Source organism: Varanus komodoensis, unplaced genomic scaffold, assembly GCF_004798865.1.
Source record: "Varanus komodoensis strain SLA01 unplaced genomic scaffold, ASM479886v1 scaffold4, whole genome shotgun sequence".
NCBI classification, from domain to species: Eukaryota; Metazoa; Chordata; class Lepidosauria; order Squamata; family Varanidae; genus Varanus; species Varanus komodoensis.
The window spans coordinates 9,362,695-9,380,835 of record NW_025335941.1 but is presented as its reverse complement, the minus strand read 5'-3'; the positions used below and the strand labels follow the sequence as shown (position 1 = coordinate 9,380,835).

The following is an 18,141-nucleotide window of genomic DNA, read 5'->3' as shown; positions in this document are numbered from 1 at the left end:
AACATTTTTCATAGGATCTAAAATGAATTCCCTTTTCCATTTGCTACCATTCATAATCACCAGTCCTTTCAAAAAATAATTGAAATAGCCGACTCTGGTTTCTGGGAGATTGTTCTGTGCAGTCCTCTTTCCTCTGATAAGGTTTCTTCAGTTATTATATAGTGCTACACTCCCTCAGAGAAATTCAGCACAGTAACAAAATCAGTTGCCACCTGCACTTTCAGTCACTTTGATGCTACAGGCTTAGACATAAGAGACAATGGTGTAAAAAAAAAAAAAAAAAGGAGCTGGAAATCTTATTTCAAGTTACCTGTCCTCACCTTAGAATGGAGTCATTACCTTGCCTCAGAGCTATCCTTAAGCCTGAGCCACAGGCCTGAGAGCCTCCTGCCCCTCCTCCTTTCCATGTACTGTAGCTTATCAGATTCTAGTTGAATGTTAGCTTGAGAGTCTTCATGGCACAAAGCATCCTTCTAAGGATAGCAGGCTAGCTTAGAGTTGTGAGTCCACCCTTCTTCCTGCCAGAGACTGATTCATAACTCTAAGCACTTCTCTTTTATCATGTAAAAAGCCCTGCCAGCAAGGTGGATGCTTGCTTTGAGGAGCACTGCAGATCTTTGATCACTACTATCAAAGTTAGTGATAGCAACTCCCTGCTCATTTGACTTCTGTCCCTGGGATCTGTAGTACTTAGTCCCCTCTCCTTCTTCCCTTTAGCTTGGGCTTCCCGTGGGTTCAGAAAATATATGATTGACTAAAAACAAGAATAAGAATGAACAGGGTTAAAGGAATGATACACTTTCCATTTTAGAAGTCAATACCATTAAATAAATTAATTTTATTGAAGATGAACCAAACTGCCTTTAACCTCACAAGAGCATCTTTGAAGTCACAAATTGCTAAAACCTGAATGGTATCATATAGGTCATATAAAATATGACCACTGCAGCAGTTTATCTCCATGTGACCATAGCTTTTTTCTGTAAGGGAGGATATACAGTAAAACTATGTTTTGCTCTGTATTAGTGATTTTTAAAGTCTAAATATATGTTAGTGTGCTATGAATGTATCCTGTGTTTACTGAACTGTTATTTTTACTTATTTGAATTTATTGAAATGTTTTGCAACAACTTTTGTTTCAAATATTACATATTTTGATCTTCAGGGTGAGGCACAGTTTACTGTGTAAGAAGTGGCATATGCATTCTAAACATCAGCAACATCATGTCCTAAAATTCTCTCAGCGCTGCTTGTATGATCCACGACTTCTGAGGGAAGCAGTCTTCCACCTCCTCACACACACTGCTCCCCCAGCCTGAGTGTTCTCTATACCTTAGTGGTGCAACTGAAGGGGGGCTCGTTGTCCACAGCATCATTTCTGAAGCTTACCAAAGTGCGTAAATGTTTTACCACTTGGTAGTCATTCATAGTTTTATCCATCTTCTGTTAGTCACAGGGGGACTGACTTAAATTATTTGTATGATGATGATGATGCATAAAAATAAAATACACCTGATGAAATAAATGTATCATATAATATACATGATATATTATAAATACATCATCATATGAGTAACATTGAAATATTTTATTTATTTTTATATTTTTCTAATGTGAGATGGTTTATAATTTACTAATTTTATTGTGTTTTTAATCAGTTTTATTGATTGTATTTATATGCTGTTTTCAGCATTTTAAGCTGCCCAGGGGACCTTTGGATTATGGGGCAACATGGAAGTTGAATGAAATACATAAATAAAAGAAAATTTGCATTTCTACTCTGCCCATAGCTGAAGCTCTCTGAGCAGTTCACAACATTAAGTTGTCCATCCAGATTTTGCCCAGGCTTGGCCTCGCTTAGCTTCCAGGATTAGGCATCTGCCTCGGCCTCTGTCTCTCTCTGGTTAACATGACGAACAGGAACGCTGGGATTTACTTGTGAAACTTCAGAGCTGCTTTCTGCCAGGGTACAGGCACTGTGCAGGCGCAACACCCATGATGTGTGATGCACAGAGACCACGATGAGGAACACATGGGAACAGGGCAAAGGCGGACTAGGGTACGCAGGATCGAACCGAAACAAGGTTCAAGGCATGCTGATGCAGAGACCAGAGCACAAGAGAGTCCTGAAGATGACTTGCGTTGCTGCGGCAAAGACCAGCAGTGCCGGAAAGCCTTTTATGCTGATCTTCAGCACTGCACTGCATCATTGCTCTTCAGTTGCTCCCTGCAAAAACCTGCAAAGGTGCTCCTGGTTCTGCAGGCACTTGTAGGGTCACTCAGGTCCTGATCCTGACACTAGCATGAGTTTTAGCACAGGGCTATGACCCTTGCTGTTTCCCATCCCACATGCTAACATCTGTAATACAGGCAAGCTACAGCTTAAGAACTACATGGCAAATGGAAACCGGAACCACAGGATGCAAGCAGGAGTACATATGGACATAGTCATTATACAGATCCATCAGAATATCAGTAGGAAGGCACAGAGATTCAACAGAGCACCTAAGTCCCATTCCTGAGCCCCCAGATTCCCAACTCAAGTTCTAGTGGATGCAATTCTGAGATACAATTTCTCAAGAAGATACTCTCCCTTGTCTTTCTATTGAGCATCAATCAAAACACAGTATGAATCTGGGGACAATTTTATTTCCTCTTAGGGTTAATGCTGTAACAAACATTTCTCCTGAACTAGTATCATAGGAACCTAAGCAAGATACAGCTTCAAAGAGGATATATTTCAATTTCATGAACACAAGCCAGAAAGCCTTTTTATTAGCTACCTCAATCCAGGACATACTAAAGGAAAACTATACCCACCCTAATCCACAGGTTCTTAATGAGTTGTTCTTGTATGGTCTGAGAAAACTGAATGCCTATCATTTATTTTTCAACCAATGAACAAGTTTATAGCTTTGAGAACAATAATTGACCTCAGCTCAGGAACTAGCAGGCACATTTACTGCAGCTGCTTGATTTGAATATAAATGCAAAATTGGCAACATCAGAACAACTAAATCTTACCAGTAGCAAGTGTCTCAAAGAACAAAACAAAGTGAAAAGAAATTTTAAATGATTCTTCAGAATCTTTTGTAGCTACTCTCATGGAAACTGTGCCTTTCATTTATGAATATGAATTAATTTAAGCCTAAAACCTCTTGTAGAAAGAATGTCTGTCATAGAGTTGTGCTAATTTTTTTACATACCGCTTACCATCAACTTATCTTACAGGAATTTTGTCTGCAGGATGGGGAAGCAAAGCTCCTCAAATGTATTTTGCACCTGTACTGTACTGTTCACATTTTGAATTTACCACTAATATGGATGCTTGTGGTAGCACAGAGTAAGGAAAACAGCAATCTATGAAATATTTCTGAGGGAATTGTGCTTTTGCATCTTCTGGAAGAGGAAATGGCTGTACAATCAAGCAAGCAACCACCACCAAAATTATTCTGGTTGAACACACTAATCCAATTAAATAAGGAAGTATTTCCTATTGTCAGCCTGCATTCAGTGTTCCTTAGAAAATAGTTGCCTCTCTCCTCTTCACAAGCCAAGGGGGAATCCTTGGCATTTCCTGTGGCTATGTTGGCATTATGTTATTCACGAAGTCGTGCCCAACCCATCTCAACCCCATGGACAGCATTCCTCCAGGCTCTCCTGTCCTCCACCATCCCCCAGAGTTTATCTAATCTCACACCGACTGCTTCAGTGACTCTATCTAGCCACCTCATCCTCTGCCATCCCCTCCTTCTTTTGCCTTCAATTGTTCCCAGCATTAGGGTCTTCTCCAGCGAGTTGTTCCTTCTCATTAGGTGGCCAAAGTATTTGAGTTTCATCTTCAGAATCTGGCCTTCTAAAGAGCAGTCAGGGTTGATCTCCTCTAGGACTGACCGGTTTGATCGCCTTGCTGTCCAAAGGACTCACAGTCTTCTCCAGCACCATAATTCAAAGGCCTCAATTCTTCAGCCTTCCTTATGGTCCAGCTTTCACAGCCATACATTGCCTTTTGGTACTGTCCATGGGGTTTTCATGGCAAGGATACTGAAGTGGTTGCCATTTCCTTCTCCAGAGAGCTCCATTTCCTTCTCCAGAGCTCTCTGCTATGACCTGACCATCTTGGGTGCTCCTACATGGTATAGCTCATAGCTTCATTGCGCTACACAAGCTCCTTCACCACAGCAAGGCAGTGATCCATGAAGGGGTATGTTGGCATATGATTCCCTTAAAAAGCCCTATAATCAGAAGGTTGAGACAGCATTTCTTCCTACTAAAAGTAGGATTTGACCAGGAAGAAACACTGCATCAATCATTACCTTAATCTTTGGCATATACCAGAATAACACCAGTAGATGCCAGGATCACTATAGGAGCATCTACCTATGGGTTCTGAAACCATCCTATATCAACATCTTGCTTGATACATAACAGCAATTTATGGGATGATGGATGGCAAGGTAGAACTAAGAAGAGTAGTCCATGGTAAGAAGAGTAAACAAGCATACTTCTTGCATGTTTGCCACTTCCACTTCACGAACAATCCTTGAATAACCCAATTTGTGGGTTGTTTAATGCAGCATGTGTACCTGGGTTGAGGGGCAAGCATTCCAGACTTTTAGTCCAACAACCAACCTTGTGTTCAGAACACTATGTGTTTGCTCACAACAGCATGGACCCAATTAACTATGGATTGTTTGGTTTGTTACCTATACCTGGGTATAGCCAACTCACATGAAAGTACTGGATATTCTTGATCTTCTGCATAGGGCTTCAGACAACACTATTGGTATTTCAGGTCAAACAAATATTATGTGCAAGAAATTAAAAAAAATCACTGCCAATACCAGTCTCAGAGGTACTTTTGAGTTTATGTGTACAGAGGTGAAGCACATAATCTGGCTGTGCTTCATGGTTCCTATATCCATAGAATTTTCTGCAGAGTATTGCATAGATCTAACAAATTGCTTTCAGAAGGTGGATTTGCCCCATTCTGTCATTCCTCAAATTAACTATTTTCCAGATTATTGAAATAAGGACTGTCTTCCTATTATACTAAACCAATAGACAATAAAAGAAAAAGTTAGTCCAAGTTTAGTGTCAGAATGCCCTTCAGTCACTACACTGATGAATCAAATGCTGGATCTACAAAGACCACCTTCACTTTTTAGAAAATCCTCCCTTGGGACTTAAGTCAAATGGCATCAAGGCAGTATCATGATAGCTCTACATGTAAGAAGGGCTAAGATGTTTACATGTGGGGAATTTGGTTGCTGAGGTACTATTACAATGCTCTCTTCCTTATGATATGCAGAACAGCTACACAAGCATTGTAGATCATTCCTTTGTTGGCTTTGAAAAAATAAGTACTTATAACATTAAGAATTCTTCCCTCTCAAAAGTGTAGTATTGCTCTTGGATGTTCTGAAGCAAGCTGCCCTACCTCCTCCAGTGGAAAGCATAAAAGAAATCTTGCTGTGAATATTTAATTTTATTAGTAAATAGTTCCAAGAGATATACTTGGGAGTGAGTGGAGTGGAGTGCAGGGTTGGTCCTGATGTTCTAGGCTGGTACTAGCATTTTTGTATCTGAAGTATTCATGTATGTTAACTCTGGTTTTCAGTGAGTTTCTGGTCTTGATGCTTTGTTTCAGCAACATGAAACAGAATACCACACCTATGTTACAATTGTCAGTTCATTCAGTAAAGAACTTTATGAATCAGTAAACTAATCCACTAAAATGAATTGAGATCTTGGATTTTTGATTTAATGCATTTCAATGTAACAGTTGAAAAAGTATGGGAGCAACTTAATAAAATGAAATGCTATCATTAACTTTAAACTTCAAACAAATAAAATGGTCTAAAGGACTCTAATGGTTTAAAAATTTATCAGTGATTTGAATTACAAAATAAGCAGAAATATAGCATGATTTGTACTTAAGACAATGCAGCCATACGCATGCCAAGAAAAGCCATACGCTTGCTAAAAGCTGGAATGTACAAATCTTGTTTTGGTTGTGTTCTAAGATACCATTTTCATCAAAACTCTATTTCCTTTATCATTCCTTACTAAATTTCAAGGTGCCTAAATTTAAACCTATTGAAATGATATCGTTGTGGTTTTTTTCAAGCTGTTAGCTAAGTTATTTCTTACTATTACAATTTGGCATCAGCTATTTGTCTGTAATTGCAAGAAGTGCAATTTAACAATAAACCAGTCTGAAGGACATATCATATCTTGAGGATACATACCATATATATTTTTTAAAAAATAATCATACTTTTGTAAGCAATACTTTACAGTAGACACCTCAAATCTACCATAGATGTAAAACTTAAAAACGAGAAAAATTTAGGCTCTAACTCTTTATACATATATTTATATTCAGTTTTCTATATATATTATATATATACACACGCACAAGAGTATATATAAAATATATATAACCAGATTCAAAAAAGTCAACAAAAACGGGGCAATGTACATAAATTCTTTTTAAAACTCAAACAATACAAAAACTTTAAACATTAAACAATTTTAATAAAAGTTTCTGTACAATGCTAAGCAGTTTTATTTACATATAGAAAATGTAATAGGAGTAGTGTTTGAAATTACAGAACTCCTTAAAATTTCAATGGCAGGTAATCTGGAAAAAATAACAGCATTCCATTCACAAATATTTTCAAGCAATAAATATGTATTTATAAATAGTGTAAATTTACATCAAGATTAGAAACAAAATCACAAATCTGAAGTTTATTCTTTAGTCTATGTGCAACCCATTTATCTTTGTGACTTGGCTGTTAATTTTTTAAAATTTTATTTAGGAAACAAAAAGTAACCATCATGGTTTCAAAACAAGACAGAATAACATAAAAGCAGTAAAAAAAGTATCACCTAACCTTTCACATTAAAAAAAAAAGTGTAGCCCAAAGAAAGACTTAAAATTCTAACTACCTTACAAAGAAATGACCAGCTACGCTAGTACTTTTCCAAGAAAAACCTCTGAGGGGGTGGGGGAAATAGATGAAACCAATTCATCAGCCCAGAAACAGAGAAATACAAAAGAGGTGGTCTTCAAGTCAGTAGTCTGTATATTGTTGCCAGTTTTGTCAGATATATACAAAACGTGGAATATATTTTTAAAATTCAGCTGAATGAGCTTTCTGTATTTTAAATTCTGGAGTAGGAGCTGTGCTCTCTCCTGTCCAGTTGGTTGACACTCCGCACTTGGAAGGTTGCATAGACACAGCTTTCAGCCAGCAGCCTATGGGATCGCTACAAAAATCAGTGGTGCAGAACTGGGTCACTTCCTGAATATCAGAAAAGTTTTTATGTAAATGTCCTTGGAAAAATGTCAAGATGAAGATGATGGCAAGGGAGGTGCCTGAAAAAAGAGCAAACACAACACAGTGTCCTTAAAATATTATTTTATACATCTTCAGAAATGCTTGGTGTCCAGTCTACAAATGTTGGTGTTGACTTGCATCTTGTGACTCATTTGTGGCTTATATTATATAACAGTGTTCTGGTATGTGTTTTCTTAATGCATCTAATCACAAGAAATTAAACGCCCAACTCCCCCACCCCGAAGCCAGGATTTTTCAGACTTTTATTGACAATTTTCAGCTTGCCCTTATTCTTCAGTTCCCTTGAAGACCCGCATCCCAGTGTGAAAATCACACACTGATCCAGGTCACACAATTGCTGGAGCTCACCATGGCTTATGAAGCATGCTGGTGGCCATTTTGAATATTCAGTCTGTGGAAGGTGGGCACCATGACTTATTCTGTCATCTGAACCTGGAGAAAGGTGGGTTGTGCATGCAGTTAACAAATTTCCACAACCGCAAAGGACAGATCACAGTGGGAAAAAGATGTAGATAGCAGAGTCATGGGCACCATGACAGTCATTGGCTTAGCTTGTCCAATTCCTCATCAGCTGGACCCTGAAAGAATGCACTTGCTTTGCGGGAAGGGACATACAGGAACCAGGTAACCAAGTAAGCTAATGTGCTATATCTCCTCTGAAGTCTGCTGCTTTGTAGTAAATAAATACAATAAGTCCATACTAGCTAAATATGATTTACTTATTAAATAACATACTTTACAACTATTTATCATTTGCCTGAAGTTATTATATTTGGTATAGAAAGTTATTGTCTACAAGGAGATTCTTAAAAATCTTGAATAGTAGAATATATAATTGCACAAGTCTAGCTCAACCCATTTAGCCCAAATATTCTTATGTACCGACTTATTTCTTCCTCATAAAAACAACTTCACTTACTAATGTAAATTGGTCATAGATTTGCATCAGTTCCTCCATTTTGTACTGTTCTAGCACCACAAAGTTTTCCAGGTTCCCACTTATCTTTCGTGCACAGTCTAGGCAATGTACAATGTAAGTTTTCCGAGAATTACTCTCATTTGTGACATAAAGCAAATTGAAGACCTCCACCTATTGAACACAAAATGGAGACAAAACTAAGTTGTTGTTGCATGTAAAATTAGCATATCTAAAACTCCCATGCAAAACTTAGTCTAACATTTGGCATTATGCAAGAAATACAGCAAGAAGTCTACATTGGCAGGTAGGCAAACTGAAATACAGAAATAGTGCTAGGAAATGTGCTGGAAGGTAAACGCAGGGAGAGAGGAAAGAGCATAGATTACTATTTGAATAAAATAGTGTATCTCTCTTAGCCTCTGGGGCAACACTCCTTCCAATACTAAACTTTTAATCTGTTTCATGCCACCAAATGGCTTATGCTACAAGCATCACATTTTTAAAAGCATGTATTTGCTTTTTATATGTTTGACCTTCAACAAGATTTGGCACTAGGCAAAGGGACTTGTTGCTATCAAGATCCAGTACTTCTTAGAAGACTTAAAGATGAATCACTTTTTAAACCCTAGATAAGAAAAAACACAGCACAGCATTTACAACTGACGTGAAAAGTACTTTGCTGGTAAGTGTAAGGATTTTTCTTTGTTCCTGAAGATGGACAGAGCAATGAGCTGAGCAAATCTTGACCCTAAGACCAATTGTGAAATTTAGTCACTGCCTCTGTTCTTAAGAGAAGATGCTACCAGGACATTCACATTAAATAGGTCTAAAATGTATATAATGAAACTATAATATGGAGACTACTATGTCTGAATAAGTGGGACTAGAACAAAACAACAGAAGCACAGGAACTCACACCTTTGTTTCAGAAGTAAAATAAATCTAACAAGGGTCTATCGCCCAGCAAACTGGAGTGTGAGACTTAGATGCCTTCTATTGGAAGAATGCATCCTACAGATGGGAGTCTAGATAGACAGCCTATTCTTTAGCAATCCTCCAAGGACCCATACAATCGTTCTAAAACGTATAGAGGTGAAACTTTTGTAACAAAAAGAGTTGAGGCCTGTAATCCATCCTATGGCTTTCCATGTGCAAAGTTTTTTCAACATGCCTACTATTTGGGGATTTTTAGCATTTATTTTATTCTACCAAATAAATTTGGTAAAAATGGCATTGAGTGTAGTATCTGGTATCACCTTCAAGGTTTCTAAGCCTGCATACTGCAGGTTTGTTTTACTGGGACACATGTGAGCTAAGGATGTCCTTCACAATTAAGACAGCATGGTTCTGAGCTTGGTCTTAAATGAAGCTCAGCAGATGGAAGTCAGTGGTACATTCACAACATGAATCAAATATTGGCACTTTCTGAGATGTGTGAAGAACAGAAAATGAACTATAAAAGCCTTCTCTTATACTATATGCTACACATCAGCAAAGGATATGGGAGGAGGAGGATGCCTGTGCTTGGCTGGTAAAGCCTCCTTGCTTAGCAGAAAGGCAACGGAGAGTTGCGTCTCACACCTACATTACATTGCTTTCTTTGCCAGGTTAAGATCTTCATATTTTACTGGGCATATACAGTTGGATGTACTATGTTTGCATTTTATTAGCAATGTTATGATTTTATTGTATACTTCAGTATTTCATCTTTGCTGTTCATCGTTCTCGAATTGATTCAATGAAGGACAATATACAAATAAATATCACATCCATGTTTGGCATCCTGCATTATATTCCAAGAAAAGATTATTAACTCAGTTATTGGTACATCTCAGAAATGTAAGAAACTATAGGAAGAATGTATTATATTTATATGGCTACAAATGAGCTAGTGAAAATGTAATGCTGATTGCTTAAAAAAGGTTAATGTTTCTTTCTCACAGGCAAATGAATTATTCCCAGTGGGCCTACGATGCACATCTGTTTTTGGATACTGGGCCAGTTTGCATGTAAGCCACCATGGGTAAATTTCCCTGTGGAAATTCTTGCTGTAACTTTTATACACTCAAGCTGCAGGTAGGTAGGTACACCACAGCTTGTCATTACTTCAAACTCAGCCAGGGAGGTTGTTTGTAAACTATTGCAAACCCAAAAACATTTCCTGGGCTCTGGGTGGCTTGTTAACCACACCAGTAACCCACCTTAGCCAGGTTCCCACATAATGACAAGCAGTCATTATGCTTGTCATAAACTGCTCTCACTGCAGTTTGATTTTAAATACAAAACTGCAAGCCTAATATGGAAATTCACTCACAGTGATTTGCCATTATGCACAAGCAAGGCCTTTATGGCTTAAGCAGAAACCCTAGGAAGTCCTAATCATGGTTAATGCTGCCACCAACATAATAGTACAGTTTGTGCAATCACAGAGCAAAAATAAGCAACAGTGGCTTATGCCCCCTCCAGCTGCTGCATGTGCCTACAACAGCCTGTGGGTTCTGCTTGCCACAAGTAACAAGCTACTCTGGTTGGATTTGCACAAACTAACAAGCCTTGCTACAGAGGGTGGGAGTGGGAGGGAAGATCCACGGAGGCTTATTTCTGTTATCATGCAAGTCTGGTCAATGATTAACTGTATTTAGGCCCAATGAAGGGCATCTATATTATACAGACAGGATGGGAACATGGTGGGGGGTGGGGGTGGGGAGACTTGAGTACCAACAGTGTATGGGTGGGCTCTTTACAGAACCATTTAGAATTGGATTTTTAAAAATGCTATCAGAAAATACTAATCCACGCATGCACATCTTTACTAACCTCACATATGCTACAGTAATGAGCTGGCTCTTCCTTTGTTCTCCCATGCCATACAATCTCTTTTCCTGCAGCAATTAGAGCTTCCCTCAAAGTTTGACATTGCTTAAGAGTTCTCAGCAGACAATACCTGTAACACAAATTAGAATTGTTAAAACATTTCTTCATTGTTATGATGTTACATGAATTTGGTCATTTGGAGTTTTGTTGTATTTTAATTAATTTGTTAAGCTAGCCTGAGAGGTAGAATTGACCATGTGAGATACAAATGATCATGCTGGGTACCACAGTGACTACACAAAAAAGTTATCTTTCTCAATTATACAAAAATGTACAGAGCAGGTAGAAGTAAAATAGTATGCACTTAAAGAAAGCATGTTTAACTAATGGATAAATAACTAGTGATAAGTGAGCTACGTTTGGCTTAATTCAATTTCAACCTGCGGTTTGCTTAAAATAATTGCAGAAAGGGGGTGGATGAGGGATCCCATTTCCACCAGTCACCAAACAATATTCCAATCTCATATTTATTTTATTTTATTTATTTTGCAATTTATATCCTGCCTTTTTCCTACAAAGGGCTCAAGGCAGCTTACATCATTCTCCTCCTCCATCTTATCCCCACAACAACCCTGTGAGGTAGGTTGGGCTGAGAGTCTGTGACTGGCCCAAAGTCACCCAGTTGGCTCCATGGCCGAGTGGGGACTCGAACCCAGATCACCTGTGTCCCAGTCCCATGCTCTTAACCACTACACCACACTGGCTCTGTATATCATCCTGTATATCATTTGTGTCCACCTTACTTACCTAGTATAGCATCAACACTCTCTCTCTCTACTTCCCTCCATTAGGTTGTCTAAAAAAGAGCTGCAACAGCAGTATCCTGGGGCAATATGACATGGGAAACTGCCTTCAGATTATCAAAGTTAATCAGAATTACTGGACTCAGAAGCCCTGGAGAACTATGGGAGTCCTAAGCTCCTGAGTCCAATGACACCCTAACAGAAGGGGGAGAAATGCTTGCGGTTGTCGCTGTACTTCCCTCCCTAGTAAGTGTGGAGAAAGGAAAGATGGTAACAGGTGAGACAGAATGGCTATAAAAGTGTGAGTGGCAGGTACACAGATAATGAAGAGCAGCAACTGCTCTATGCAGGCATTCCCCCTCTAGTAAAGAGGGGGCACACAGCCAGCAAGGCTAATAGATAACCTCCTCTCACATGAATCTGCCCAATCTTCTTTTAAAGCCATCCAAATTGGAGGCCAACAGCACTTCTTGTGGCAGCTAATTCCATTGCTGAACTATATGTTGTGAGAAGAAGTACAACACAACATGGTCCTAAACCTCCTACCACCAATCCGCTTCATGGGATGACCCCAGGTTTGAGTGTTATGGAAGAGGGAGAAAAATCTCTCCCTCTCCAATTTCTCTATACCATGCATTATTTTAAACACCTCTACGATGTCTCCCTTACACACCTTTTTTTCTAAGCCAAACAGTCCCCGTTGTTGTAGCTGCTCCTCATAGGGGAGCTGCTCCAGCCCTCTAATCTTTTTTTTTTTTTGGTTCTTCTTCTCAATAATAGCCTTTTTCAGGTAAAGTGACCAGAACTGAACAACAAAATATTCTAAGTGTGGACACAACAAAGGTTGAATACAGGGAGCATAATCTTGGCAGTTCTATTTTCTATTACATTTCTACTTATGCCTAGAATGGAGTTTGAATTTTTCACAGCAGCTACAGACTGGGCTGACATTTCATCAAGTTTTCCACCACTGCCCCAAGATCCCTTTCTTGCTTAGTTACTGCTAGGTCAGATCCCATCAGCATATACTTGAAGTAAGGATTTTTTGACCCACATACATTATTCTACACTTGCTTACATTGAATTGCATTTGTCATTTTGATGCCCATCCTCCCAGCTTGGAGAGATCCTTCTAGCGCTCTTCACAATCCCTTTTAACTACACTAAAATGCTTTAGAGTCATCAGCAAACTTGACTACTTCAGTGTTAACTTCTATTTTCAGATAGTTTATGAATAGATTGATGGCAATGGTCCTAATACAGAACCCTGTGGGACTCCACTGGTTACACCCCTCTCAGAGATATTGCCATTTATTCTCACTTCCCGTCTTCTGTTCTATAACCAGTTAGTGGTCAATAAGAGGACAGTTCCATTTTATTTCATGACCGCTTAGTTTATGCAGGAGCCCTTTGTGAGGGACTTTGTTAAAAGCCATTTGGAAGTCCAAATAAACAGTGTTCACTGGATTGCCCCATCTACATGCTTGTTACTCTCAAAGAACTCCAACAGGTTCATTCGATAGGACATCCCCTTGAGTAAACCATGTTGATTCCTTTTCAGTGGGGCTTTGCCCTCTAGGTGCTTACTATCTGTGATAATGCTTTCAAACAGTTTACTCAGAACAGATATTAAACTAACTGGCCCATAATTCCCGATTTTCCCAGGATTCCCTTTTTAAAAATTGGTGCTACATTGGCTATTTTCTGGTACAAAAGATGATTTTAGGGATGATTTTAATATTTTGATAAGACTAATGTGATGTTCAACTTGGATCCATTAGAAGAAAAGTGTTTAAATATAATACTCTGATAAAAGATACTTTGCCTCCAATTAAAAAACGCAATGTAAATTATGTTACACTACTATGAGGGGCTTCCAGCACATGCCAGTTAATGCTATCAGTGTTGTACTTGTTATGTGCCATCAAGTGATGTCCGACTTAGAGAGACCCTATCAATGAAAGGACTCTGAAATGTCCTGTTCATGACAGCACAAGAACAGAACACAGGAAGAGTCCATCTAGTGCAGAACTCTGTATACATGATGGCAAATCAGCTGACCACAGCTTCACTCAAGCAGGATGAGTATTAGACCTCTGTCTGTCCAAGCTTGTCAGCAACTGGTGTGTGCAGGCATGCCACCTCTGGTAAAAGAGGGAGCACACAGCCAATAAGGCTAGTAGCCATGGAAAACCTCCTCTTCTAGGACTTTAGCTCATCTCCTTTTAAAGCCATCCAAATTGATGGCCATCACCAATTCTTGTGGCAGTTGATTCTATATCCGAACCATACACTGTGTGAGAACGTTCTTCCTTTTGTTTGTCTGAAATCTCCCACCAATCAGTTTCATGGGATAACCCTGGGGTTTGAGTGTTATGGGAGAGGGAGAAAAATCTTTTCCTGTCCATTTTTTCCCCACACCATGCATTATTTTAAACACCTTTACCATGTCTCCCCTTACTCACTTTTTTTCTAAGCTAAAGAGTCCTAGTTGTTGTAGCTGCTCCATTCCACTTTTTCCAAGTACAAGGCTGTGGCTTCTGCTATGAATTCAATCCATCTCATGTTTGGTCTTCCCTTTAGTCTTCTGCCTTCAACATTTCCTAATATGATTGTCTTCTCCAGTGAGTCTTGCCTTCTCCTGATGTGTTTGAAGTAGGACTGCCTCAATTTTGGCATTTTTGCTTCTAAGGAACACTCTGGCTTGACTTGATCTAGGATCTACTTCTCTTTCTGTTGGTCCAGTGTATTTGAAAAGTTCTCTACCAGCATCATGTTTTGAACACATCAATTTTCTTCCCATGAGCTTTCTTCACTTCCAGCTTTCTTCACTGTCAAGTTTTCATACCCATACATTGGGAATACAACAGTTTTCTTGAATTTGTTCTCCAGTAAAATACCCTTACATTTGGTGATCTTTTCAAGTTCCTTTGCTGAAGTCTTTGAATTGATGACCGAGTCAAGGTATGTAAAATATTTCACAATTTCAATCTCTTCATTAGAGTGAAGTTAAAGTTCTATAATTTTTCTGTGGCCAAGAGCTTTGTTTTCTTAGGGTTCTTTCTGCTGGTGATCTCTTTCAGCTTGACTAAGATTTTGGAAATTAGAAGCTGATGGCCACTACAGCTATCTGCTCCTGGTCTTATTTTTGGCAGCAAGAATACTGCTTTTCCACCTTCTGCTTTCACTGAGTTAATCTAGTTGATTTCTATGAAGTCCATGTATATAATTGTCTGAGCAGTTGCTTGAAGAGTATGTTTGCAATGAAGAGGTTCTTGGTTCCACAACTTTCTAGGAGTTGTTCTCCTGCTTCATTTTGTACCCCTAGGTCACATTTTCCTACAACATTTGATTCTGCTTTGTTTCCTGCTCTTGCATGCCAGTCACCCAAGATTAGTAACATATCGTTTTGGTTTGTTATCAATGTACTCTTGAACATCTGAATCAAAGTTCTTATTGCCTCTTCAGCATCTGTTGCAGAGGCGTAGCCCTGAATGGTGCTTACGTTGAAAGGTTTTCCACTAATTCTGATTCATATTATTTGGTCAGATTTTGCATTATAACATTTTACCACCTGTTATATCTTGCTTCGTTATTAGAGCCACTCCATTTCGTCTGAGTTTATCATTTCTGGCATAAAGCACTTTGTGTTTGTCTGTTTAGAAATGTCTAGTTCACTCACACCAAGTACTGCAAGGTTCCTTCTTTCCATTTCTTGTTTTAGAACTTTCAGTTTGCCTTGATTCATACTTCTTACATTCCATGTCCCAACTGCATGTGCCGCATACCATCAGGCCTTCCCTTTTCCTGTGTGTCAATCACTAAGATTTCCTTTTGGTTTTGATATATTACTGTCATTAACAACAGTGCTGCAAATATTTGCACTCCCTTCCCCAGTAGCTTATAAAGTGTTTCCCATCCTGCAGATCTCATCTTCTGATGCTATCTCTTGTTTAATTTTGGATTGTTTCATCAGAGAGTTTTCAAGGTAAGCAACTCAGAAGTGGATCTTTCTTCTGCGCAGCACTAACCAAAGATAGCTTGAGAATCACTGCCCACTGACTGTGAAAGATCCTCCACCCGTGCCACCTTCAAATAATGCTGCTGCTCAATAGCTGCCTGATGTTGTACTAGAGCTCTCCTATGCTAGTATAACATAATTTACAATGCAGTGTTCATGCCACATAGGATACTGCCCTTTTTAAACAGAGACACCACTCCCAAGTTTTGCTTATTTTTAAATAAATGGTCAACAGTTACTTTCATTTTAGTTAACTGAAACAGAAAGAGGACTTTGCATACTGTACTAGGGTTCAACCATTCTTTTCTTACACCAAAGTTACTGATGATGTAGTCTGATGGGGCTAGTAGGCAGGATGAACTTGATTGGAAACTTCAGCTGAGAATGTCCAGCATCATCACCTACCTTATCTTTCTGCTGGAACAGGAACAGAAAATTATTGTTTACTATTTTCTTTAGGTGCAATAATTTCCTGCTTATCTCTATATTACTACCTCTTCTGTCCTTTTCATTCTTTCCTGCCCAAAATATAGCTTTTGATTTTATTTAGGAATTCAGATGCTATATTTCAAAATGAAATTATCTAAAAATCTTCAACTTTAAACACCAACATACAACTATTTTTGCCCAGACTAATAAAAGCCTTATTACAGTTTAAAACAGATAGCAATGACAGCTTACAAATCCAATTCATCTTTTTTTTCCTAAAAGCAGAATAAAATAAAAAGCCATTAAACCTACCTAAAGCAATAAATGAGGAAGATACCAAATATAAAACATCTGAGAAGGAATTCCATAGATAGTCACAAAAGATAAGTACTTTTCAGTGGTGAGTATCAATTCATCTATCCTTAATAGGGGTCGGGGGCTGTAAACAGGGCCTCTGAGGCTGATGATGATGATTCATTTTATTTCTATACCACACAATAGCTAAAGTTTTCTGTGTGGTTTACAACAGTTCATAATACATGACAATAGAGTAAGACACCACATTTTTTCCGAAACTACAAAAAATGCCGATATTATATCTGCTTAGCAAAGTTCCTCACTCCCCTGAGGACAGATGACTCTTTTAGACTCCAAATATGCAGGGAAAGGGAAGTAGACATACTTTGCAGGTCTCAAATGGTCTTCCTGGTTCTTTGTATAAAATAATTTGGAATAGAGCAAAAGAGTCACCCTTCGTTTCAAACTAAAAAGCAGTACAGGGTTGGAATTACTGGGATTTGGGGGCTATTATTTGCTCTATGCAGAGCTGACGCAATACATCTGGATGCAAGGTTTAACTGACAATACACAGTTCCTGTCACATTCAAACAAACACCATCACTACAGAGGTACGCCAAAGTGAATGGGAAGACCTTTTCAAAGAATGGTGAAGAAAGATGTCAATCATGAGCCTGAAATGGTTTCTTAGGACCCTGCTCCGTACAGTTCTCCTGGCAGAGGCTTGCATCCTGTTTTTTTCCCCTTTTCCCTTCAAAAGAAGCATCAGAACTTGTATCTTCCTGTTATAGTTAATTTAAGGCATTTACTAACTATGTACCAAAATGAGAGCTCTCTTATTTTTCTTGACACCTCAGTTGTTAGCTTGTATTTCTAGTCTGCCATTTCTGTATTTCACTTGGTTTCCTCCACACTTTTAAGTTCCTCCTTCTTTGAATACTATCCCATTATCTGCTCTTTGTCCTCTTCATTTCTTTTATAATAATGTTCGGTTACACTTTAATTATAGTGTCTTTCAGAAGGCTTGTCTTCCAAATGCAACATTTTATTTTGTTTTAACTCACCAGTGTTACAAGTATTAGTGTGACCTAATGTAACCGCACAAAACAATGTATCAATTCATATTTAATTTATTCACTAACATCCTGAAATGTGAGCAAGGGACATTATATTACTGTTGGGTGCAGATACTAAATTGTACCTTGGGTATTATAGGTATGTCCATAATAACTTCTGTTCTTCCACTTTTACCAAAGGCTACAAAATGAGGTTATAGATTTGGCAGGTGGGGACATCACTTCCCCACATGAAAAATATACAGTAATTGACTATAAGGTAGTACTGATAACAGAAAACTAATTTTGTTCTCTCCCCAAGAATCTTGGAAGTCAGGAAAACAAACTAAGGAGGAGAGAAAAGGGAGCAAGAATCATTATCATCATGATCATCATCCTTTTATACTTTAAAAGAGTCAATAGAAGCTTTTCA

General features: G+C 38.5%; 1 protein-coding gene across 3 annotated transcripts in view; it reads right to left on the bottom strand.

The window, feature by feature from the left end:
- Window positions 1-5,868: 5,868 nt before the first annotated feature.
- The window catches only part of KDM6A (lysine demethylase 6A), a 139,648-nt gene continuing 127,375 nt past the window's right edge, over window positions 5,869-18,141 (bottom strand). For all 3 annotated transcript variants that reach the window (XM_044442763.1, XM_044442764.1, XM_044442765.1), the window contains 3 exons: window positions 11,107-11,233; window positions 8,290-8,460; window positions 5,869-7,387 (listed from right to left, as the gene is read on the bottom strand). In XM_044442763.1, coding sequence (XP_044298698.1) covers window positions 7,358-7,387; window positions 8,290-8,460; window positions 11,107-11,233 — 328 coding nt within the window. In that variant the 3' untranslated portion in view covers window positions 5,869-7,357. The remainder of the gene's footprint in view (window positions 7,388-8,289; window positions 8,461-11,106; window positions 11,234-18,141) is intronic.